Raw genomic sequence first — 26,928 nt, 5'->3', positions numbered from 1 at the left:
TTAATCTACACACCCCTCAACTCGCTGCTATCCATGTGTATGTCCAGTAGTCGCTTAAATGTCCCCAATGACTCTGTTTCCACCACCACAGCTGGCAACGCATTCCATGCATTCACAACTCTCTGTGTAAAGAAACTACCTCTGACGTCTCCTTTATACGTTCCTCCTAATATCTTCAAACTATGACTTCTCGTACCAGTCAATCCTGCCCTGGGGGAATGTCACTGGCTATTGATTCTATCTATTCCTCTCATTATTTTGTACACCTCGATCAGGTCTCCTCTCTTCCTCCCCTCCAGAGAGAAAAGTCCGAGCTTATTCAACCTTTCTTCATAAGGCAAGCCCTCCAGTCCAGGCAGCATCCTTGTAAACCTTCTTTGCACCCTCTCCAAAGCCTCTGTATCTTTCCTATAGTAGGGCGACCAGAACTGGACACAATATTCCAAGTGTGGTCTCACCAGGGACTAGTAGAGCTGCAGCAAAACCTCGCGGCTCTTAAACTCGATCCCCCTGTTAATGAAAGCCAAAACACCATATGCTTTCTTAACCACTTGGGTGGCAACTTTGAGGGACAACTTGCACACCCAGATCCCTCTGTTCCTCCACACTGCCAAGAATCCTGTCTTTAATCCTATATTCAGCATTCGCGTTCGACCTTCCAAAATGCATCACTTCGCATTTATTCAGGTTGAATTCCATCTGTCATTTCTCAGCCCAGTTCTGCATCCTGTCTATGTTGCGCTGCAGCCTGCAATAGCCCTCTATACTATCGACGACACCTCCAACCTTCGTGTCATCTGCAAATTTATTAACCCACCCCTCAACCTCCTCATCCAAGTCATTTATAAAAACTACAAAGAGCAGAGACTCAAGAACCCCACTCAACACTGACCTCCAGGCAGAATGCTTCCCATCTACAACCACTGTCTGCCTTCTGTCAGCCAGCCAATTCTGAATCCAGATAGCCAAGTCTCCCTGTATCCCATACTTCCTGACTTTATGAATGAGCCTACCATAGGGAACCCTATCAAATGCTGAAGTCCAGAAACACCACATTCACTGATCGACTGTCATTGACCTGTCTTGACACCTCCTCAAAGAACTCAATAAGATTTGAGGCATGACCTGCCCCTCACAAAGCCATGCTGACTGCCTTTAATCACACCATGCTTTGCCAAATAGTCATAAATCCTATCCCTAAGAATTCTTTCCAAACCTTTGCTGACCACAGACGTTAGACTGACTGGTCTGTAATTGCCAGGGATTTCCCTATTACCCTTCTTGAAAAGAGGAACAACATTCGCCTCCTTCCAATCCTCCGGTATGACTCCTGTGGAGAGTGAGGAGGCAAATATTCTCGCCAGTGGCTTAGCAACCTCCTTTCTCGCTTCCCGGAGCAGCCTAGGATAAATCTGGTCTGGCCCTGGGGACTTATCAATCTTAATGTTTTCCAAAATTTCTAGCACATCAACTTCATCAATCTTGATCTGGTCAAGACTGTATCCCAGCTCCTGCAAGTTTTCGTTTACAGCAAGTTCCCTTTCCTTGGTGAAAACTGAAGCAAAAAACTCATTTAGGGCTTCCCATTTCTGCTCAGACTCCATGCACAAGTTCCCTACGCTATCCCTGACCAACCCTACCTTCTCCCTGATCATTCTCTTATTCCTCACTTATGAGTAAAATGCCTTTGGGTTCTCCCTAATCCTTATTGCCAAGCCTTTTTCGTACCCCCTCCTGGCTCTCCTCAATCCAATTATGAGCTCCTTTCTAGCAAGCCTGTAATCCTCTAAAGCTGTGGTAGATCCTTGCTTCCTCCACCTTACGTAAGCTGCTTTCTTCCTTTTGACGGGAAGTTCCTCTGTTCTCGTCATCCAAGGTTCCTTAATCTTACCCCTTCTTACTTGTCTCAGAGGAACAAATTTGTGCATCACTCGCAACAACTGCTCCTTAAACAGTCTCCACATGTCTGCTGTGCCCTTTCTGTGGAACAATTGTTCCCTGTCTGTACTTCACAACTCCGTCTGATAGCGTCATAATTTCCTTTTCCCCAATTAAATATCTTCCCTCGGTAACTGCTCCTTGCACTCTCCAAGGCTATGCTAAATGTTAGGTAGTTGTGATCACTTTCACCGAAGTGCTCTCCCACCCCGAGATCTGACACCTGTCCTGGCTCGTTGCAGAGCACCAAATCCAAAATAGCCTCTCCCCTCGTCGGTCTGTCTACATACTGAGTAAGGAAACCCTCCTGGACACACCTGACAAAAATGACTCCATCCAAACCATCTGCACTTAGGAGGTTCCAGTCGATATTGGGAAATTTGAAATCACCCATAACAACAACCCTGTTACTTTTGCATTTTTCCAGAATCTGCTCGCCTATGAGATCTTCAATCTCTCTACTGCTATTAGGTGGTCTTTAGAAAGCTGCCAATGCGGTGGCTGTTCCCTTGCTGTTCCTAACTTCCACCCATACTGACTCAGTAGACAAACCTTCCTCAACAACCTTCGTTTCTGTAGCTGTGATGCACTCTCTTTGTTGAGTTGCAGTGTGTGCCATAGACAAGACATACTTCTTTCACTCATCGAGGCTTCTCTAACAGCACATTCTAACCTATGTCTTCTATCACCTAGAAATTCAAGGGCATGGGAAAACCACCAGCTGCAAGTTCCCCTCCAAGACATGCGCTATCCTGATTTGGAACTGAAGTGCCATTGTTACAGTGTTAACTGCGTCAAAAGTCTGGACTCTACCTAACATCATTGTGAGTGTCCCTACACCACAAAAACTGCAACAGTTCGAAAAGGTTGCTGACTACTACCTTCCTAAGAAAAATTAAGGATGACCAACAATCTAGCCAGTGAATCTCATCCCCTGAAGGATGAAGAACAGCACCGGTTAGATACCATGTAAAGCACCATTTACAATGTCAGCAGTGAATGTCAGTCGACAGCACCAATTGCTCAGTAATTGACGATCTGTCAGAGAATTCACAGGGTGATTAATGTGTGTGGAACACCAAACAATGGCAAACTAAAGAGCATTTGTCAGAGCAGGGTTTGAGTATTTTGGTTAGCTCATGCCTGGATGTACTATCAGTGTATTGCAGAGGCTGCCAGTTACTTTCTCTGCATTCTGTCTGGCAATTTTTATATAGCTATTGCACTTCACAATCTCTGAAACAGAATTGTTTTGACTGAGAGCCTGAGGGACAAGTGGAATCCATTTAAAAACTATATTTAGCGAGAAGTTGTGTTGAAACGTACAAAGGCTGCTGAAGATTACAAGATACTCCAGAGCAGTTTCTTATAAACAACAGACATATTTGTAGATCTGTTTTATTTGTCAGCCTGATCTTCCCTTTGTGGAGATCCTTAGAGTCATAGAAACATTCGTTGCACAAATGCGACCATCTGTACTGCATGTAACTGATTGTGCTTCAGTGAGTATCCTGAGACTGAACTATAAGTGTGAAGTCCAGACTTTAGTATTTCACATCACTACTTTGTGTCTCCTTTGTTCCCTGTTCACTTAATTTCTGAGCACAGAAAATAAAATTAATTTAGATATTCCAGAGATAAGGTGGAAAGTAGTCATTAGAAGAACTCAGAAGGTTCCTACTTTGTTGGTTTGTAAGTTGTTAGTCGGAAAGTTGGAATTATTCCAAGTCAGATCTTTTAATGGTAATGTTAGCTCTGAACTGGATATTCCTATTGAGAATATTTGTACTGAACTTTGATCAGTCATGACTGTTGGAGTGAGGGTTCTGAATCTTACCTATTCATGTGGGATTCAGTCCCTCTGTCAAACTGAGAAACAGTAAATAAGGGTTAAATTGTACTTGGTTCAGTGATATTCACTAATGTGTTTTGTATAGATTGACCAAAGATTTAGCCAATGTACGTGTCCCACCTTGGGCAACTGTCTGTGTGGAGTTTGCACATTCTCCCCGTGTCTGTGTGGATTTCCTCTGGGTGCTCCAGTTTCCTCCCACAATCCAAAGATGTGCAAGTCAGGTGAATTGGCCATGCTAAATTGCCCATAGTGTTAGGTGCCTTAGTCAGAGGTAAATGTAGGGGTCTGGGTGGGTTACTCTTTGGAGGGTCAGTGTGGACTTGTTAGATTAGAAGGGCCTGTTTCTAATCTAATCCATGTGACTCTGACTCTAACCAAGTAATGGAAATGATTCTCACAGTTTACCCTTTCAAGCCATTGTGTTTCTATAATACCATGGCTCATGACAGTCATTCGCCACCACTTTTTGGAGGGCAATTAGGAATGGGTAATAAATGCTGACTGTGATGCACACATCTCATAAATAGGTTAACAAATCTAGTGTGATTTGGGGTCCATAGGTAGCACACTCTCTTAAATCAGAATATTGGGCATTTTTGCTAACTTGAAGGTTTCAAAACAAAATCCTGGTCAATTCTTACTATGAGGGTATTGAGGAAATGCAGTTTGGAATTTGAGAACAAACTGAGGCCCCATGAACCCATCAGTTAAGTGTAAGGAATCCTCTAGCATTATTTTCAAATAGAGCTATTTCAAAATGGAACTCAGAGCCAAAATGTATCCATTAGCCAGCATTAATAAAAGAACAGCTTCCCTGATCTTCAATATCATTGCTATTTGTGGCACTTCATTTTGACTTGTCTCTTCTTCCCCCTGAGGAGGGATGATCTGCTAGAAAAAGCATCAAATGAAGCCAAGTGGGTTGAACTGAGGAACCAAAAAGAGACAATTACGTTGCTGGGATCATACTTTAAACTTTAAAAGTCAGAGGGAGGTAGAAAAGCAGATTGCTGACCCATGCAGAAATAAAAGGGTTGAGGCACAGAGTTCTTAAAACAAAATCCAGGAAACCTTTTTTTAAAAATATACTTTTATTGAAAAATCGATTTTTTAACATTGCAACAAATGCAATACAAAGAAAGAACACAAAAAAATTAAATATCCAAATTGCCCTCATACAAATGTATAAATATATATAAAAATATATTTTAAAAACCCAACTAACCAGTTAACTAAACAAATAACAACTAACAACAACCTAATAAATAAGAATAATAATATAGCTCAGCAAAACAAAACACTAACTTTTGAATATAAACAGCATTAGTTTTCACGTATTCATACATTCGCAGCTCCCCCCCTCTGGATATTGGACTCATAAAGCACAATCATTACGGCTATATAAAAGCTATTATTAGTGTGGCAGACAAATTTGTGTACAGGTAGTCCAAGAAGGTGTGCCATGTCTTACAGAAATTCTCAATTTTGTGGTGTACCATACTTGTAAGAAAATCCAAGGGGATATGCTCCATAACAATCTTACGCCAATCAGACAGGCCCAGGGGTTTTTCAGACACCCAACCTTACAAGTTATTCTTTTTTGTGCAGAAAGTGAGGATGTTGGAAAATGTTTTCTTATGTGCATCTACAGGGAATACACTGGGCAGGCCAAGAAGAAGAGAACCCAGGTCCTTCTCCACACTTACACTCATAATCCCCTCCATTGCACCTGCCACAGTGCTCCAGTATGTTTGAAGCCTACCACAGGACCAGAGACAATGGGTTAGAGTGTACTAACTCTACACTTGGGACATGTTGAAGATACCACTGGTTTAAATTTTGACAAATGATCCAGAGCCAAGTGGACCCTGTGGAGAATCTTCAACTGTAAAGCATGGGTCCCATTGCAAATTGATATCTTTCTTGCGTTTTCCCAAATATCTTCCCATGCCTCTGAGGAGACTTCAACACCTAGCTCTCTCGCCCACACCCTGCAAAGTCAATCGAACTCATCTGAGGGGCCACCCCCCGATGATATAAAGTGCTGACAGAAAGTGTACTCATAGCACTAAGCACCCTCCTCTCTATGTTGGATTTGTAGGGATCAGTCAAAAGTGTAGACTTTTTTTGAATAAAATCCCTAACTTGAAAAGCAACGAAAGAGGTCCTTGCTCGATAGCTCGTATTTCCGCACTAACTGATCAAAAGACATCATTGTGTCTCCCTTAAATAAATCACCCATGCAAGACACACCCCCAGCTGCCCAATGTTTGAATCCTGAATCCATCATCCCCGGTTGAAAATCCAGCATACCCACTATAAGTATAAGAAAAGATGTTTTGCCATTATTGCCTTCCCTCTGTCGAATTGCCCTCCATGCTTTAACAGTATTGATAACTTAACTGTCCTCATTTTGTCCAAAAACAGTAAACTAGTAAGGGGGCACCTTGCCTGGGAGGTTTTGATATCTAACCATATTGAAAGAGCGTCCCCACAACCCCAATCACTCACGTAAGAAAGAAACGAGCTAAGTTGATAGTTTTTAATGTCCGGGAAATCCAGGAGTCCAGGTCCGGGAGTCTGTGAGGCAATTGCAGTTTAGCTAACTTAATAAGGGGCCGCTTACAATGCCAAATAAAAGAGCTGAACCAGCTGTCTCCTGAACATTTACTTATCAAAAATCAGGGGGAGCATCTGTATATGGTAAAACAAACAGGGGAGAATATTCATCTTAATAAGAGCTACCTGACCTAACCATGAGACTGGAAGCGCCTTCCATCTTTGAAGGTCATGTTTGATTTTGTCGAATAATTGAACAGAATTAGCTTTAAACAGCCAACCAAAATCTCATTGAATACAGGGAGAACTAGCCATTTGGATACAGAACTGGCTCAAAGATAGAAGACAGAGAGTGGTGGTGGAGGGTTGTTCTTCAGATTGGAGGCCTGTGACCAATGGAGTGTCACAAGGATTGGTGCTGGGTCCATGACTTTTTGTCATTTATATAAATGATTTGGATGTGAGCTGAAGAGGTATAGTTTGTAAGTTTGTAGATGACACCAAAATTGGAGGTGTAGTGGACAGCAAAGAACTTTACCTTGGACTACAACAGGATCTTGATCAGATGGGCCAATGGGCTGAGGAGTGGCAGATAGAGTTTAACTTAGGTAAATGCGAGGTGCTGCATTTTGGGAAAGCAAATCTTAGCAGGACTTATACACTTAATTGTAAGGTGCTGAGGAGTGTTGCTGAATAAAGAGACCTTGGAGTGCAGGTTCATACCTCCTTGAAAGTAGAGTCACAGGTAGATAGTATAGTGAAGAAGGCATTTGGTATGCTTTCCTTTATTGGTTAGAGTATTGAGTACAGGAGTTGGGAGGTCATGTTGCAGCTGTACAGGACCTTGGTTAGGCCACTGCTGGAATATTGCGTGAAATTCTGGTCTCCTTCAAATCAGAAAGATGGTGTGAAACTTGAAAGGGTTCAGAAAAGATTTAAAAGGATGTTGCCAGGGTTGGAGGATTTGAGCTATAAGGAGAGGTTAAATAGGCTAGGGCTGTTTTCCCTGGAGCATCGGAGGCTGAGGGGTGCCTTATAGAGGTTTATAAAATCATGAGGGGCATGGATAGGATTAGTAGACAAGGTCTTTTTCCTGAGGTGGGGGAGTCCAGAACTATAGGACACCGGTTTAGAGTGAGAGGAGAAAGATATAAAAGAGACCTAAGGGGCACCTTTTTTACACAGAGGGTGGTGTATGTGTGGAATGGGCTGCCAGAGGAAGTGGTAGTGGTTGGTACAATTGCAACATTTAAAAGGCACCTGGATGGGTATATGAATAGGAAGGGTTTGGAGGGATATGGGCCGGATGGGACTAGATTGGGTTGGGATACCTGGTCGGCATGGACAAGTTGGACTGAAGGGTCTGTTTCTGTGCTGTACATCTCTATTACTCTAACTGGAGTGATGAATATGCCCAAATACATAAAACCCCCCTGTCACCACTTAAATGGGAATTGAGATTCGCCCACAAGACCTAGCACCTTCGTAAGACTACCCATAGGCATAGCCTCTGATTTTGCAAAATTAATCTTGTACCTTGGAAAGGTGCCAAATAAGTTGCTGCATTGTATCAGGCAAGGCACCGAAACTGTTGGATTTGAAGAAAAATGAGGACATCATCCACGTAAATCAAAATCTTATGTGATTTTGACCCCACTTCTCGAGCCGATATATTGGGATCCCTACAAATGGCCTCCCCCAACAGTTCAATCACCAATGTAAAAAGCCCTGTTGGCTACCCCTAAAAATGCTAAAATTGCTTGATCGTACCCCTTGGTGATGATCGTAGCGAGAATGTCACTGTAGAGAGCCTTTACCCACCATATAGAGGCTTTGTCCAAGCTAAACCCCTCTAGAATATTAAAAAAGGTACAGCCACTCAACTCAGTCAAATGCCTTCTCTGCATTTAGAGAAATTACCAATCCCTGTATTGACTGTTACTGACACGCTTGAATTACATTAAGCAGCCTCCTAACATTATTGGAGGATCTGCGGCCCTTTATGAAGCCCTTCTGGTTCTCTTTAACAATAGAAGGTACCACAGTTTCCAGCCTAACGCAAGAGTCTTAGAGAGGATTTTAAAGTCAATATTTAAGAGTGAAATGGGCCTGTAAGAAGCCCAGTCCTCTGGGACCTTCCCTTTGTTAAGAATAAGTGAAATATTGGCCTCTTTTAGAGATGGCAGGAGATGATCATGACTTTTTGAGTCATTTAACATGTTAAGCATTGGGCCTGACAAATGCTTTTAAATTCTTATAGAATTTGTTGGGACGTCCAACATTATTGGGCACCTTTCCACTCTAAAGCTGCTTCACAGCCTCCTGCACCTTTTGCTCTGAAAAGGTGGCATTGAGAAAAGACTCTTGTTCAGGGGTTAAGTCCAGGAGCTCCAGATCCTTGAAAAAGGACTCCATCTTGGCCCACCCTTCCTCACAACCCTTAGATGGGTTTTTTTCAGAGTAAAATCTCTGGAATACCGCATTAATCTTTTTAGAATCACACGTTAAGTTCCCCGACCCTTCCCTAATCGACATGATGGCTTGAGGGGCACTCTTTTTCCTGGCGAGATATGCTAGATACTTGCCCTGTTTGTCACCATGCTCATACAAGCTTTGTTTTGCAAAAGTAAGCTCCTTTGCTGTCTGCATGAGCATGGAATTCAATGTAGACTGCAGCGCTGTAATTCTCTGTAGCTTGGCCAATGAGGGCCTATTAAAATATGCCTTCTCAGCTGCCTTCAACCGTGCTTCAAGGAGACGTTGCTGCTTGCCTTTCTGCCGTTTCCTACTGGCAGAGTAGGAGATAACTAACCCTCTAGCATAAGCTTTGGCAATTTCCCAAAGGATGGATGGGCTACAAACTGAGCCTGACATAATGTCTAGGAATGTCTGAAATTCTTAGGAGAAGTACTTCACAAAATTATTATCCTTAAGGATAAAGGGATCCATTCACCAGGGCCTCAGGCCCACTATAGCATCCTTAATCTTAACCAACAGGTACACTGGAGCATGATCTGAGTTGGTAATATTACCAATTGTTCAAGATGCCACAAAGTCCAGGGTTGCTACAGGAGTCAGAAAAAAAATCAATCCTGGTGTAACATCTGTGTGGATTGGAATAAAACGTTAAATCCTTTTCTACAGGGTGGAGACACCTCCAGACATCCACCAACCCTAACTCCACACAAAGATCCACTAATTATTTAGTTTGTACAGAGGGTATCAGGGTGCCTTTGGGCAACCTGTCTATGTGGGGTCCATAAGACAAGTAAAATCTCCCCCTATAATGCCACCATTTGAGTCTGATCAATTTAGAGGACGCATCTACCAGAAATTTGAGGGGATGGGCCATAGAGCAATCAATATTTAAAACGCCATATCCCTCCCCGTTTATCAGGGCTTTGAGGATTACAAACCTCCCTGTGTGTCTTTAACACACTCTCGTAACTTAAGTGGGAGATTCCTCCTAACCAATATAGCCACTCCCCTACTTCTGGTATTAAAAGATGAAAAGTAAATCTGATCATAGCCATTCTGCTGTAGTTCCAAATGCTCCTTATCATCCAAGTGTGTCTCCTGTAATAAAGCAATGTCCACCTTTTCCTTTCTAAGACTTGAGAGTACCTTTTTCCTCTTAATTGGTGAGTGACTCCCCTTGATGTTCCAGGTACACCATTTAATCAAGTCATTAGCCATAACCTTCTGCAGAGTCCAGAGAGGAGGAACTCGAATTACAAATTGCCAAGCCTTAGTCTCACAAGATCCATCGAATACAAACACTATATAAACTAAGACCACTATAGTTAACAAACCTACAAAACTGTCAAAGACTATATACAACAAAAACCAAAAAACAGATCAACATATAAAGTGCCTGTGGTGCTGAATAGGGGAACTTAGCCCCTGCCCAAAGGGAGCATCTACAATCCCAAACTCCAACTTCCCATCCCACTGCCAATACAGCAGCCTGGGCATTTAAATACCTGAACTGGACATAAACTGCCCGTAAGTAGGCATCTGGCCGTCCCAACCATTTTCCCTCCTCCTAGCTAGAGCTGCATCACAAAAACAAGCAGCAAAGAAAGAAAATACACCATGGAATAACAATGTAAACAAAGAAATTTTGAAAAAAAAGTTAAGTACCCCACCCATCCTTTGGTATAACTTAGAAATTGAAAACACACATCCCAACCGTCCATGAGCATAGTTTAGACCAGATCGTTACCAATAATAAAACAGGAAAAGAAAGCCCCGACCGGACTTGCTCTTTTTTAGAAAGAAAAGTAGAGATATACCCAAACAACACTACTATTTGTACATACTAAATTGTTCAGCAGAATTTAATTTGTCCACAAAGTCTCTCGCCTTCTCTGACATGTCAAAAAGATGTACAGATCCATCTAAGGTGATCCAAAGCACCGCTTGATACCTCAGAGAGCACTGGATCCCGAGCTCCCTCAGTCTTTTCTTGATGCCATCATAGGATTTTCTTTTCCGGATCACTGCCGCTGAAAACTCCTGGAAGAATATGACCTTAGATCCCTTGTAAACTAGGGCCTTTGGATCCTTTCCCTGCATTCCAGAAGCTTCCACGATTCTCTCCTTGTCTCTATAGTGATGAAACCTTGCCAAGATAGGACGAGGACATTGGTCCAGACCTGACGTCCATGCCATAACCTGGTGAACCCTCTCAATCTTCAAGCTTCTCATTCCAACCTCAAAGTTAAGGAATTTCAGCAACCGGTCCTCAATAAATTCCACTGATCACTCACCTTCCTTACCCTCTGGCAGACTGATGATCCGAATTATATTTTTTCCTGCCCCTGTTCTCGAGGTCATACCCTGGTCATGCAAATTACAGACCTGCATGTCCAGGGCCTGGATCCTATCCTTGGAGGAATTGGTATCAGATTCCACCACTGTGACTCTGTGTTCTACCTCATCTGTCCTTCTTTCGAGGTCTCCAAGCTGCTGTTCATGCTTCTGCAGCATGATAGAGATCAGGGCCACCTTCTCATCTATCTGCTTCCCCAACATCTTGCGAAATTTCACGAGCTTCTTTACCAGGACCTGGTAGGAAATTGAGTCTGAGGATCCTGCAGACTTGGCTGCGGGCCTGGCCTTGGATGTAGCTCCTCCCTTCTTCGGCATCCCTGCATGGTGAAAATCAAGGTAAATTACTCTCTAACAAATTCCTGGGACTCCACGACCTTTCCAGAGTCCTACGATATCAAGGTGTTCTGGGTAGGTTGGGTTAGAATTCTGTCCCGCTTGCCATGCAGTGCAGAGCTCTGCAATGCGATCTTTCTCGCTGGCTCTGGATCTTTCTAGATTCATCTTGGATCGCCCCGGGAAACCTTTTTAGAGAGTTCATCACAGAATCTCATGGCTGTTCCGGACTTAGTTTTAGAAACTTAAGCTCTGCAGTTTGTATGGATATCATTGGAGGAACATGTTTGTGGTAGCGATCATAATTCTATTAAATTTAGACTAATTATTGAAAATGATAAAGGTAGACTAAACATAATGACCCTCAGTTGATCTCTGAATCATCTGGACTGTTTTCTTGATTAAGATTGACCTGATGAGAGCCACATTTAACCATTTGGAGGAAACTAGGCCTCTTCAATATTGCTTTATTGCTTAATAACGTCAGCCTAGATATACCCAGAATTCAGGGTCTGTTTCCAAGCCCTTTTGCTTCATTCCCAAGAGAACTGCAAGACCAAAAGGAAAAATCAATTTCATTTTCATTGTCAATATGCCCACTGACTCATGGTATCATCCTGGTGTGGGTCAGTGTAAGGAGACATGGAAATAGGGGATAATGTGGATGCGAAACTTTATGATGACTGTTTACAACCTGATACAGTATCTCAACATGCACTGATTGACACCTCTTGTTTAATAAACTGCCTAATTTCTTTGTACTATTATCATGCATATTAACCAGGCTGATACACCTTTTTTTGTAGACAGGTTGCAGGGAGCTTCAACAGCAACAGCCAGGAATCCCTGAGAGGATGAATTGGAACATTCAGAGTCCCAAGGCTGAGCAATGAAGTGTTTACTACAGCTGTGATCAGCAGGGCCAGTCATCAGAAGACAGCAGCAAGGGACAGCCTGAGGCAGCTCTGGCGTCTCATTTAGCAATTTGCTATTGCTTCTGTCTGACTCCAGGATAAAACCACAGAAAGTTTCTGCTCAGAGATAGGTAGTTTCTAGATATTCCACACTCCTCAAACACTTGTTCTCATTGCTGGCTGAAATCCTAATCATTTTGCACCAGTGCACATAAACCATCCAATCTAAACCCACACCTGCTCACATTACACCCCTAATATCTCACCCAATCAATCCTTCTCTCCCCCTCACTCCTCACATTTTAAAATATCCCACTCAGTCTAATCCCACTCTACCCCTCACTTCCCACATGCTTTAATATCTCCCCCAATATAATCAAGCTATCCTCTTCAACACTGCACCTTTTCATGTGCAACCCAGTTTAATTCTGCACTCCAATTCACTATCCTATGCCTTTTAAACAAAGACCAATAGTATTTTCCCATAATATAACAAGTGATGGAAATGTGAATAGAGACAGAAATTGCTGGAGAAATGCAGCAGGTCTGGCAGCATATTTGGAAAGAAACAGGGATAATGTTTCAAGTTCAGTGACCCTTCTTCTGTCGTCTTATAATTATACAGGGTTTTGACAAGACCATATGTGCAGCACAGTGTGCCAGTACCTGTACAATTTGATCTTCATATCTAAGAAAGGATTTGAGGTGGTGCAACAAAAGTTCACTCGATTTGTCCCCTGGGGGGAAAGGGTCTATCTCCTTGACACCTTGAACAACTGTCCTAACCCCAGTCTGAGATCCAAATACATTATCATGTGCTTCCACATAAACTCTCTCAACAATAGCAATATCATCATCTCAAAGCCGACCTGCTCTTCAGTTTCACCTTTGCTTTAGTTTCATTTTAAACTTTAATTAAAACTTTTTCTCTTCCACAAACCTGATAAGGATCACAAACAATTTTTGGACATAAATGCCTCTCTCGACTCTCTTCTGATTCACTTCCCTCTGACCCAATCCCTTCTTTCAATCTAAGTCCTTGTCATGTATTTATGTTATCCTCCGATTTTTCCCTAACTGACATCAAATGATCTGTCCTTCATTCTCCCTGCACAAGACATTCTATTACCTATCTCATGTTCTTCCCCCGACTTGGTGCCTTCCCTCCAACTTCTTACGCTATGTTGATCCTTTCGTTTTGAATTGCTGGTGCTGGATCGAATATCTCAACTTCTCTGCTCCTCTCACTCTAAACTTTCTCTATCTGAACTTGTTTCACTCCCTTCTCTGAGCTGCAATAATAAAATTGTTCTCAAATGTACTGATAATAGGAAGTTGTCTAATATACCAACCTCTACCTAACAGAGGCCAGCCCACCAATACTCAAATGGACCACAAGACAACCACTGAACATTATACTATTGTTTCTGGGATTTTTACTGACCTCATCTGCTCTGGAAATTGTGCTTTAGGTCCTCCAACCTCATAATTCCTCAACCCTAACACCATAGAACTATAAAATGTAGAGGCAGACATAGGCCATTCAGCCGATTAAAAATGTTCAGGCATTCAGTGAGATCATGGCTGATAATCCTCAACTCCACTTACCTGCCTTATCCCCATTATCCTTGATTCTCTCATTGATTAAAAATCTGCCTCAGCCTTACTGACTCAGCCTCAATAACATTCTGTGGAAAAGAATTCCACAAATTTACTACACTCTGAGAGAAATAAATTCTCCTCTGTCTTAAATAGATCACTCTTTACTCTGAGATAATGCCCTCTGGTCCTAGACTTTCCTAAAAAGGGAAACAACCTCTCTGCATCTATCCTGTCAAATCCTCTAAGAATCGATACAATTGGCTTCAATATACTTTTCATCTTGGTAAACTTACATCTGTTACTGCCATCCACCACTTTGTAACAGTTTGCAATTTACTGGTCTGTCTCCATTATTTCTTCACTGTCCAAAACCTCAAGCGCACCTTCCAGACAAAGGAGGGATTTGCATATAAATCTTTCAATCTAGTTCACTGTATTGGCTGCTCACTATGTTGTCTGTTCTACACTGGAGAGACCCAATGCAGACTTTCAGACTGGAATACTTGTGCTGAGACTATAGTATTACCCTGAGCCCCCAATGGCTTCTGATTTTAGTTCTCTACTTTGCTCTCATGTTGACGTTTCTGTCCTTGACCTGTTACAGTGTTCCAGAGTATCTCAACTCAAACTCAGGGAACAGAACATCATCTTTCAAGTGGGCACTTTACAACCTCTGGACTCAATGCTGAGCTCAACAATTTAAAAACATGCTTTCTGACCCCACATCCCATTAACTTTCAACTGCACCCCAACCCCAAGTTTTGTATCCTTAGCATACTTCAGTCTTCATTTTGTTTTTCTTTGGTTTGATATTGGATGGCGGTTGTTCATTCTGTACCCATCTTTAATCTTTTTGCTTATTACTTACCCTTTGGCTCTGCACATCGACTCTTTGGCTATCTAATATGTCCTGTCTCCCGCCTTATTACAGACAACCCCTTTTGATTAATTTTCTACCCTTTAAAATATATTACATTATGAACTATTCCCAGTTCTGTTGAATAGCTGTGACCTAAAGGTTTATTCTGTTTCCCTCTTTAGAGAGGCTGTCTGACCTGATGAGTAATTTCAGTATTCTGTTTTTCAGATTTTCAGCTTCTGTAGTATTTGGTTTTTAAGAAATTAATGGCCTGTTGTTGAGTATGAAGTACTGTAAATATTTTGAAAGTAAAAATAGAAAAAAGAAATAATAATTTAGTAACCAATAGTAACTATGTAACCACTATTGATTGCCATTAAAAATTCATCTGATTCCCTTAAGTCCTTTGAGGAAGGAAATCTACCATCCTCACCTGATCTGGCCTATATGTGATTCCAGACCTGCTGCAATGTGGTTGATTCTCAGTTGCCTTCTGGGCAATGAATAGTAGCTCAGTCAGAGGCACCCACATCCCATCAATGCATAAAAAAAGTTTGAATCGTGAGATTATAAGTTAGTAGAGGAACCTGTTGCATGTGCAAATGACCTTAAACAAGAATGCACAATGAGGTAAAACCTAACCCTTGGATTTGTATCTGTAAACTCAGAATTTAAAAGGCACTAAGTATGAATGTTCACATGATATTACTGAGACTGCAGTTGGGAGAATATTGTAGATTCTGGCACCGCCAAGTTGGAAGAGTGCAAAACAATGTGAATTAGATTCACTTGGATGTTACTGTGGATAAGTGACCCCAGTTATGAAGTGAGACTTGAAGAGTTAGGTCTGTTCTTGAAAGAGCTCAGAAGGTTAATACTGGGTAGGAGGGTGGTTAAAGATTAGAATGGGTTTAGACTAGTTACACAAAGGATTGACGTGAATGGTTCGTGGGATGAGATTGGATTAGATTCCCTACAGTGCGGAAACAGGCCCTTCAGACCAACACCGACCTTCCGAAGAGTAACCCACCCAGACCTATTCCCCTACTCATGCACCTAACACTATGGGCAATGTAGCATGGCCAATTCACCTGACCTGCACATCTTTGGAGTGTGGGAGGAAACCGGAGCACCCGGAGGAAACCCACACAGACATGGGGAGAATGTGCAAACTCCACACAAACTGTCGTCCGAGGTTGGAATTGAACCTGGGTCCCTGGCACTGCGAGGCAGCAGTGCTAACCACTGAGCCACAGTGCTGCCCCTGGATGAGGAATTTCATTTACGTGGACTGACCAAGAGTATGGTAGAGGGTGGATTGAATCATGCCTTAAAAAAGAGAATTTGCAAGGTTGCCAAAGAGGAAAATCATGGGAGAGGGTGGGTGAATGTGACAAGCAGAATTGCTGTTGCAGAAAAGCGCAAGGTCTTTAAGAACCAAGTTGCCTCCTTATGCTGTTCTATACCACTGGAATTACTCCATGATTCTTTTCTATTAGGTGAAGCCTGTCTTCATCCAGAACTTATTTTCAATAGCTGTATGTCACACACAATTAACTTCTATTAACTTCATTAGAATCTTAGTCCAAAAATGGACAAATGAGCTGAACTCCAGAGGTGAAGTGTAGGTGACTGCTCTTGACATCAAGGCCACATTTGACTGATTGTGACATCAAGATACCTGCCCAAACTGGAGTTAATGGGAATCATAGATAAAACATTCTGCTGGTTTAAGTCATAAAGGAAAATGTGGTTTTTAGGGATCAACCATCTCAGCTCCAGGTCTTATCTGCAGGAGTTCCTTGGGGTAGTATTCTCGGCCCATCTAATTTCAGACAGTTCCTCAATGACCTTCCCTCCATCATCAGATCATAAATGGAATGCTCTTTGATGATTGTAGTATTTTCAGCACCATTTGCAACTCCTCAAATACAAAAGTAGTCTATGTCCAAATGCAGCAAGACCTGGCAATATGCAGGGTTTGGGCTGGCAAGTATCAATTAGCATTCACACCATGCAAATGCCAGGCAACGACCATCTTCAACAAGAGAGAATCCAACCATTGCACCTTAACATTCAATAACATTACTATTGTTAAATTCACACAACAACATCCTGGGAATTACCATTGATCACAAATAATACTGCAGCCAGCTGGAGTCTGGGAATTCTGTAGTCTGTAACTTACCAAATGGCTCTGCAAAGTACAAGTCAGCAGGGTGGTAAAATACCCACCACTTGCTTGGATAAGTACAGTCCAACAACACTAATGAAGGTCATTACCATCCAGGACAAACCAGCCCCTTTGATTGGCACTCCATGTACAATGGAATACTCCCTTCACCACCAATGCACCAGGTATCAGCTACAAGATGCATGGCAATAAGTCACCCAGACTCATTTGACAGCACCTTCCAAGCCTGCACCCTTTACCTTTAAAAGGAGTCCACAACAGGACAGCATTACTTATGAAGAGACCTCTATGAGAAGGACAGCAGAAGCAGGAGATAAAAACCAATTGCAGAAAAAAATCCTTCAACCTGCTTCTGCCTGTCAGAGCTGAATGTGACATCACAGGAAAGCAGGTGATTGGAGGGTATGTCTTCTGTGTCTCTTTTAATTTGTCAAATACTTTAAAGCAGAAGATGTTATTACAGAAGAATACAGTTAAGAAATTCTATTTTAAAATATTTAACATCCAAATTAATGAATTCAATAAAATATAGATAACTGAGCAGGTGATGTGTCACAGCTATAGTATGTGGGCACTGGGTGATGTCAGTGTGACCCTCAGTGACCATGCCTGCAGCAAGTATTGGTTACTTGAAGAACTAAAGCTCAGCTCAGAGTTGATGAACTGGAGTCCAAGCTATAGACACTGAGGCACATCAGGGAGGAGGAGAGTTATTGGGCAGTGTCTTTCCAGAGTCAGTCACATGCCTGAAATTAATTAACTGAAGAAATAGAAGCAGGTGTACGCTATCTGGTCCCTCAAGCCTGCTAAACCATTCAATATGATTATGGCTGATCTTTTTCATGGACTCAGATCCACTTACCCGCTCACTCACCATAACCCTTAATTCCTTTACTGTTCAAAAATGTCTCTCTCTCTGCCCTAAAAACATTCAACAAGGTAGCCTCATCTGCTTCCTGGGCAGGGAATTCGACAGACTCACAATCCTTTGGGAGAAGTTCCTCCTCAGTTCAGTCCTAAATCTGTTCCTCCTTACTTTGAGGCTATGCCCCCTAATTCTGGTTTCACCTGCCAGTGAAAATATCCTCCATACTCCCAGCTACATCAAATTTAGTCCGGGTCAGGAACTGATGGGTATGAGTGCTGGTAAGGCAGTTTTAGGATCCAGAATTTAGCCTTGGAAGAACCTACACCATTGCCCAGTGTATTTGCCCAATAAAAGTATCTTTTTGCTCCTGATTTGGACAAGGACACAGGCAGGATGAGCAAGCTGACCAAAGTACCACGCAGTAATAATAGGAAGTAACATTGTTGGGGAATATACATAGTTCTCTGCAGGGAAGTCAGAGTCCAAGGCCATGTTGCTTCTCTGGGGCCTTGGCTTGGGGCCTCTCTTCTGAGCTAAAGAGGAACTTGTGGGAGATAATGGATTTAGTTGTTACTGTCCACATAGGCATTCAATGAAAAGGAGTAAGTACGATTAGAGAGGTAAAGATGTGGTAAAGATTGGTTTGGGAGAAATTACTTCTAATTTCTGGCACAGTACTGGGAGAAACAAGAGTTGTTCTGTTGTGACAGGCTTCATTTGAACGATGCTGGGACCAATATCCTGGCGAATTGAATAACTAGGGTTATAAAAAGGCTTTAAACTAATTAGTGCGGCAAGGATACAATTGAAGGGAATTTTTAAAAAAAGAAACAAAAAAGCAATGGTGCAAGGTAGTGAACGCATAAGCAATAATCATAGTGTGACATGAAGAAGCAGAAAATATAAGCAGCAAAATGCAGCAGAAATTAAAACCAGTGTAAGCAATAATAGCAAAAAGTCAATGTTTATAGTTCTTTACCTGAATGCATCTAGTTTTTCTTACAAGATAAATGAGTTAACAGTGGAAATAGTAACAAATGAATATGATTTGATAGCCATTGCTTAGTCAACAATGCTGCATGATGACCAGGGCAAAATATTTGACACATTTTTGGGATGGAGGGCAAACAAATTGCCAAGACCTGATGGATTGCATCCAGGGGTTTTAAAGAAAGTGGCTGCAAGGATATGGGAAGCATTGGTGGAAATATTCCAGACTCACTGTATTCTGGGAGGGTTCCAGCAGTTCAGAAAACTTCTAATGTGACATCCCTATTCAAGAAAGAAGGGAGACAGAAAACAGTGAACTATAAACCAGTTAGCCTAACATCTGTAATTGGAAAAATGATAGTGTGCATTATTAAGGAAGAAATAATAGGACATTTAGAAAATCTTAACACACTCAAACAGAGTCAACATGGTTTTGTGAAAGAAAAATCATGTTGACAAATTTGCCGGAGTTCTTTGCGGCTATAACAAGCAGAGTTGATAGAGGAGAACCAGTAGATGTTGTATATTCGAATTTCCAGAAGGCATTCAATTTGGTGCTACATTGAAAGTTATTGCACAAGATAACAGCTTATGATATTAGGGGGCATTGTATTAGCACAAATTGAGGATTGCTTAACACAATTTACAGAGTTGAATTGATGAGTCTTTTTCAGGTTATAAATGTATAACTAGTGGATGATCACTAAAGGATCTGACCTAGGGAATCAATTATTTACCATTTTAATATCTTGAAGGAGGGTTCAGAGTGTAATATAGCCAAATTTGTTCACAAAAATGGGTGAGAGGGCATAAGGAATCTGTAAGGGAATATTGATATGTTGAATGAGTGGGCAAAAGCTTGGCATCTGGAAGTTAATGTAGCAGTATCAGGTCATACACTTTGGCAGGATGAATCTAAAAGCAAACTATTATTTAAATTAAGAGAGACTTCAATAAAGTGTAGCACTGAGGGGTTTGTGTGTTCTTCTGCATGAATCACAAAAAGGCTCACATGCAGATAAAGCACATAATTAAACCAAATGGAAAGCCACATTTTGGCATTTATTGCTTGGGGGTGTCTTAAAAATTGGGAAGTTTTGTCACAACTATACAAAGTAATGGTGAGACCACATCTGCAGTCTTGTTTAAGGAATGATGTATTGAGAACCATTCCATGGAGCACCTCTGGTTTTGTGCCAGACAAATGCAAGTTCTATCAACATACAATAAATTTCTTTTGTGTATAATTGTAGTTCCCTCTACCCCTCTTTGGAATTGGAGTAAAATAAGAGGAATAGAAGTGAAATGAGAATGAAGAGACCTTTCTCAAGGAGCCCACCCTCAGTGCTCCTTCATCCACCTGCTGACTGCTTATTTACTGGCTCCATGCTGATGACCCAGGGACCTCACTGATACAGTGACCACAAACCCAGCCCTATTGAATACAGAAATTTTCAAAGCTTTTGAGGATGAAAACAGACAAATAGGTTATTAGGTTCAGTTTTTGGTTTATTTACACAAATCTAGACATCAGAATATAAGTGAAACAATTTACTGATAGTGAGATCCAGTAACATGGAAGGTGTCACCCTCCACCCTTTAACTTTCACATTTACACAAACACATTCTAACATTTAATTCTACTTCCTGAACAGTATCTCAAATTCCACTGACACTCCATCTGGATGATTGCTGGGCTCATTAAGGCAATTCATTTGTGTGAACAACATCCCAGTGGAAAGTGAGAATCTGTTGTGATGAGCAGAGTGAAGAACATGCAGACATTGAGACACATGCAGTGAATTCCTAGACAACATGAACAGAATGAACTACACTCAGGACAGGCCAATCTGATGGCAGTAATTCTGTGCTTATATTAATTGGAGAGAGACAAGCCAGCACTGGGATCCCTTGCTTGGAGTTAGTTACTTATACCCTCTTCCTTTTGATGTACAGAAGTGGCATTCCTTCTGTCCAGAAAGTATAGGACAGGAAAGACATCCGATGCTTCCTGTATTTCAGTGAAATATTGGACAAATAAGTGTAGTCACTCACGAAATGTGTGGTTTGGACACTAGGTGTCAAGGGAGTGGTAGGACTAGATTGGATTCTATAAATTGGGGCTTCAGACAGAAAGCCACCCATTCTTGGTGGTCATTTCTGAGGCTCTGTTAAGGAATTCTACCATCAACGTAATTGGTGTCCATCTATCTCAGGTGGAGGGAAGGGCAGAAACACTTAAGAGTGTTCAGTGATTTATTTTGGAGGGTTGGTGACTTCAGTTTTCTGGCTACTTGCACTCTGATCCTCTCGCTCGACCTTCTTGGTGGACACAATGGTTTCTTCAATTATCTCCTCATAAGCCTCTGCTTTTTGCTTAGAGGGTTTTGTTGACATTTTGTGTCCCTCTTCCTTCAGCTCTTTCTTGGAGGAGACAATGCTGGTGGTGGTTGTGGTGGAGAATCGTGGTTGGGTTGGAACCATTAGCGCTGGGTTTGTGTTGGTAGGTGGCAGGTTGATAATACTGGTGCTCAGCCTGGTTTCTTCACCTTCCAGCAACTTCCTGTCAGACAAAAAAGAAATGGCTAATTGCATTAAACAGAGGATTCACTGAGCTCCCATTATCTGTGCTGCTCTGTAGTGGAAACTCAACTGTGGTAACTACTGATGGCAAGTGAATAGGATGAACTTTTGGATTAGGATCCTCTTCCTCCAGTAATTAGTACCCAATATTTCTCCTTTCATTTTACAATGTAATTTCCTCTTGATTTGCAAAGATTTGCAATGTCATATTGTCCTTTTCAAAATAAACCTAACATCCATTCACAGATGTTGCTTTAATGAGTTCAGATAACTAAATACAAATCACCTGCTGTGTCTGCAGTTGCCATTTCATTATTCCAATTCCTCCTGCCCCACATTCACTGGTAGGGTCCAATCTGATGCTGACTGGAACCTGGGCAACACAGTCTCAACAGGCAACTACATCCACAAGTGGACAATTGAGATAATTGGAAAAGAAATTAATTGTCCTAAATCTGTCTGTTGCTGCCAGATGTCCTTCCTCCGCTAATTAATATGGGACTCCTTGTAGATCACACTTTTATACAAATTCATTTTACATCAACTTGGGCTCTATCCGATGGTCTCAGGAGAATGTTTTCTACAAATCAAACATAGCTATTTCCATTGATTTGGGTGTCTAGGACTAGGAACATAGATTAAAAAATAGAGTCAAACTATTGAAATCTAAAATTAGGAAATACTTCCACAGACAAAAAGGCAGTATCAGCTTGGAATTTGCTTCCAAAAATAGCAATTGTGCAAGATTGATTGATTAAGTCTTAGGTGTAAAGGGGACAGGGCCAAGGTAGGTATATGCAGTTAGGTTCAGGTCAGCCATGATTGGGCTGGGTGGCCACTTTCTGGACCTACAGACATAATTTGTACATGTTTTAAGCTAATTTTCATGGCCATGTCTGATACCTGTGCCCCAAAAATAATGCAGGTAGTTTGCCTCACCTATATCAGTCAATGCAGTAAGTTGTGTTAACCCTGCTCCAACGCAGACTGCTTTGAGCCAAATAATCTTTCAGATGTTCTGGAAAGATGAAGTGTGCATGCTTTGGTGACATCTGATGTCCTGCTCTGCCTGATCGTCAGTAACTTAGGGCCACTAATCTACTAACTGACAATAACTCTGGTACTCTATCCCACATCTGTCTCAAGGGTGGAGAAGAGCTGGGGCAACTTTGTGCCAACATCAGCCAAGGGGCAGTCTATGTTTTCCACTAAGTGAAACAGTCTGATCTTCATAGTCTCCTCAGTGAGATGTGGCTACTTGGTGAGATAATGAACACCCCACACACCCTGTGGGTATGGTCCACCCAACCCCCAAGCTAAGACCAGGGCAAAGGAATTATTTAGTTGTATACCTTCTATGTTCTGCAGTTGAACAAATTCAGTTTCTGAAGTTGTGCTCTGCTGAGCTGTGGAGTTAATCATTTTGAGCTCAACTCATTAGTTTCAACTTGAAACACCAGAATGTGGGAAACACAGTTGTGCTCATTGTTGGCCTCATTCAGACAGACACACTTTCAAAATGGAAGTGTTTTATGACTAGCCAAATCCAGAAGCAGAAAAGGAAAGAGGAAACAGTTAAACAATCAGAACTTGATTACAGAACATCAACAATTAATAATTTCTGTGCACTCCAGACAATCACATGTATAAATAAATTTGCACGGTGCACATCATTTCAGCAAGACTATTGAAGTTTCAATGTGTTTGTTCATTTATAACTTCTCCCTGAAATATCTCCAGACCAAGTAGCAACCACAGTACTTTAACATAAAACTTCTGGTTAAATTTATTCTGGCATAAAACCAAAGTGTCAAACATCTATGATCTCAAGGGCAATAAATATTTAACTTGCCACATTTGAAGAACTAAAGCTCTCCATATCCTACTCCATGAGTTTTTGTTTGTGCTCATAGCAAGCAAGCTGACCATAAGCTGCATTATCCTCTTCAGTCTGGGTACTGTGTTGAGACAAATGCCGATTATGTTTTGCTAACTCCTCAGAAAGGGATTGGTCATTCCTAGTGACTCAATTCAAAACTCTTACACCTCCCTTGGCCCAAGTATCTGAGATTTACAGATCAGGTTATTAACTCAGACACTGTCAAATTCTTACCGGTAAGCAGCAATCTCAATGTCCAAAGCCATCTTCACATTCAGAAGATCTTGATATTCCCTCAGGTGTCGAGCCATCTCAGTCTTGGTGTTCCTTAGCTCATCCTCCAAGTGCCCAATTGTGTCCTGATAGGATAGCATTGAAGTAAGTGGGTTTTTAAAATCAGCATTAATTAAATGTGTTTCCTCTCTAAAAAATGACTTTTTTTTCAATCATTATTCAAACACACCCATCTGAGGCACACTGTCCATTTTAGATGAGACTTCAGAGTGACTGTTTGCTCTAGTCCTCACCTAATTTAAGCAAAGGGCACTGATCAACAGCCAACCACCTGAATGACTGCCTCTTCAAATAATATGTGGATACCAACAGGAACGATTCAACTGGCATGCTGCTGAGACCAAGGATCAAAGCAAGGCCTCAATCACTATGGTTTTTAGCAATAGGTTTTTAACCAAGTTCAATAGATTGATGTGCCTTAGTTTTCATAAGGTCACTGACTGAAGTGTTCCTCTTAAGATCTTGATGAATAGGAATTGTTTTGAAGTTTGTGTATAATGGAAAACTAGGAAGTATTATGAATAAAAGAATAATGTAGAATTTTAAAAGGACGTACAGACAAGTTGAAAGGGTGTATGGACAAGTGAGAGATGAAGCTCAATGCAGAGAAATGTAAAATTATTCATTTTAGCATGAAGAACATGCAGATACAGTATAAAGACATAACTCCAAAAGGGTGTGCAAAAGCAGAGGAACCTGGGTGAATTAATGAAAAAGTCACTTAAAGCAGCAGGACAGGTTGAAACAGCAGTTAATAACAGTATCTTAGGCTTTATTAATGGGGTTATAGAGTGCAGCGACAAGGAGATTATGTTGATCTTGTATAAGACAAGTTTGACCTCAGCTAGATTCATCTGGTTCTGAATACCATAACTTTAGGAAGGATGTGAAGACAAAGTGAAGAAAAGATTTGTAGGATTGATTCCAGGAATGAAGACCTTCAATTATGCAAATAGATTGGAGAAGCTGAGTCTTTGTATTTTTGCAGCAGAGAAATTCAAGTGGAGATTTGACAGGGGTATTCAAAATCATAAGGAATCAGGACATTAATTGGAGAGAAACTATTCCCACAATAAATCAAGAGCAGTGGTTGCAAATTAAAAGCAATTCATAAATGAGGCAAGAATTGATAAGAGGAAAGGTGATTTCATGCAGCAAGTGATTAGGATCTGGAATGCTCTGCCTGGGTGTGTGTTCAAGGCATTCAGACAGGAATTAGATGTTATCTAAAAGGAAAAATGCCTAGGAATATGGAGAGAGGATGGGAATGACAATGAGTCAGATGATTAGCTTGATTGCTCGGACAATGGGCCAAAGGGCCAAGTTGTGGTTTTGATGACTCTGGTTCCAGGAAACCCAACTACACAAAAGCACAAATAAAACTTGCATGAAACTTGTCATTTGTAAATCTTCTACAAATTCATGCCCCACCTCAACCCCCAACTTCTCCAAGCAGACTTTTTAGTCAGTCATTCAGGGAATAAAAGTCGATTTATTTATTGCCTGTCCAAAACTGACTTGGAGAAGGTGCTCTGCTGCCTTCTTGAACTCACTGCAGCCCATTTGGTACAGGTACAATACTGTTCGGAAGAGTATTCCAGGATTCTGATCCAATGACAGTGAAAGAACAGCTATATACAGTATTTCCAAGACAGGATGGTGGCAATTTAAAACTTAAAGTCCAGCTTCTGTTCATGACTGAAGCCTGTCTGCTCATTACTGTCTATAATGAAGAGAGTTGGGCAAAAAGAAGAAACTCAACTGTACAAATTTGGTGTATTCAAAGAAAAACACTAGTGAGTTCATGGAATGCCCTGCCAGTAGCAGTGGTGGACTCTCCCTCTTTATGGGCATTTAACGGGCATTGGATAGGCATATGGAGGATAGTGGGCTAGTGTAGGATCGGCGCAACATAGAGGGCCAAAGGTCCTGTACTGCGCTGTATTTTTCTATGTTCTATGTTCTTTTAAAATCATTATTATAATGATTTGTATTCTGGGAATGTAGAATAAGCTTTACTCTAACCCCGTGTTTTACCTGTCCAAGGAGAGAGAGAGAGAGAGAGGGGGCGGAGGAGTGGGAAGGAGGGGGGAGGGGAAGAGAGAGAGAGAGAGAGCGCTATCTGCCGCTGGCCATGGTGCTGAAAGTCGCCGCTGCCTCCCCTGTACCTGGTAGCCCGCCACCTCGGCGCTGTGCTGCTCCTCCATCTCCCGGAGCTGGCGCTCCAGGCTCTGGTTGGTGCCTCTGACCGCCTCCACCTCGATGGTGCGGGACTGCAGTTGGCGGCGGTACTCGCTCAGCTCCTCCCGGTTGGCCCGCAGCGCCTCGTTGTTCTTGGCCGCTGCCTCGCTCATGTCGGCGAACTTGCTGCGGTACCAGTCCTCGGCCGACTGCGTGTTGCGGGCCGCCAGGCTCTCGTACTCGGCGCGGATGTCCCGCAGGGCGGCGGTCAGGTCGGGCTTGGCGGTGTCGAGCTCCACCTCGGCCTGCACCTGGGCGGCGTGCAGCAGGCCCCGCAGCTCCTCCAGCTCCTGGTCGTGCAGCTTCCGCATGAAGCCCAGCTCGTCCATGAGCGCCTGCAGCTTCTTCTCCAGCTCCAGGCGGGCCAGCGTCGCCCCGTCCACGTCCTTGCGGTAAGCCCGGGCGGTCGCCTCGGCTTCCTCCCGGCCTCGCTGCTCTTCCTCCAGCCGCTGGCGGAGCTGCTGCAGCTCCTGCTCCAGGCTGTCCCGGTCCAGCAGCGCCTGGCAACGGCCCGAGCTCAGCTCGTCCACCTGGCTCCTCAGCTCCCTCATCTCCTGCTCGTAGAGCTCGGCCAGGCGGCTGGGCTCGGCCTGGCGCTGCCGGAGCACGCTCAGCTCGGCCTCCAGAGCCCGGTTCTGCTGCTCCAGGCCGCGCACCTTGTCGATGTAGACGGCGAAGCGGTCATTGAGGCCCTGCAGCTGCTCCTTCTCGTTGGTGCGGGTGATGCGGAACTCGTTGCCCAGGCCCGAGCTCTGCAGCAGCTCCAGGTCGGCGGAGCGCCGGTACACGGCCGGGGACGGCACCGACAGCAGGCCGCCCCGGGGCACGGACTGAGACCTGAAGCCGCTGCTGCGGCTCGAGGTGACCGAGTAGCGGGCGGTGGCCCGGGGAGCCTCCCCGTACAGGCGGCGGTAGGAGGACGGATACAGCTCCGGAGTCAGACTCATGGTCGGCGGCGGCAATAGGGCGGGACCTGCCGAGCC

The 26,928-nt window shown here is 42.7% G+C and overlaps 1 protein-coding gene and 1 long non-coding RNA gene across 2 annotated transcripts; one reads left to right on the top strand and one right to left on the bottom strand.

The window, feature by feature from the left end:
• The first annotated feature begins 832 nt into the window (after nucleotides 1-832).
• Nucleotides 833-15,393, top strand: LOC148145941 (uncharacterized). Its single transcript, XR_015760897.1, has 3 exons — nucleotides 833-2,762; nucleotides 5,445-5,575; nucleotides 12,328-15,393. It is a non-coding gene; the product is annotated as an uncharacterized LOC148145941 (long non-coding RNA).
• A 5,033-nt stretch (nucleotides 15,394-20,426) lies between these two features.
• Nucleotides 20,427-26,928, bottom strand: LOC122561254 (alpha-internexin). Its single transcript, XM_043712877.2, has 3 exons — nucleotides 25,873-26,928; nucleotides 23,645-23,769; nucleotides 20,427-21,511 (listed from the first exon to the last, which is right to left on the bottom strand). The coding sequence occupies exons 1-3, from the start codon at nucleotides 26,890-26,892 to the stop codon at nucleotides 21,205-21,207; spliced, it is 1,452 nt and encodes a 483-aa protein (XP_043568812.2). The 5' UTR covers nucleotides 26,893-26,928; the 3' UTR covers nucleotides 20,427-21,204.

Source organism: Chiloscyllium plagiosum, unplaced genomic scaffold (genome assembly GCF_037043375.1).
Source record: "Chiloscyllium plagiosum isolate Xiang-an unplaced genomic scaffold, Cpla_swu_hap1 HiC_scaffold_22, whole genome shotgun sequence".
Taxonomy (NCBI): Eukaryota; Metazoa; Chordata; class Chondrichthyes; order Orectolobiformes; family Hemiscylliidae; genus Chiloscyllium; species Chiloscyllium plagiosum.
The sequence above is the reverse complement of the archived record's forward strand: the minus strand, read 5'-3'. Positions and strand labels throughout refer to the sequence as shown.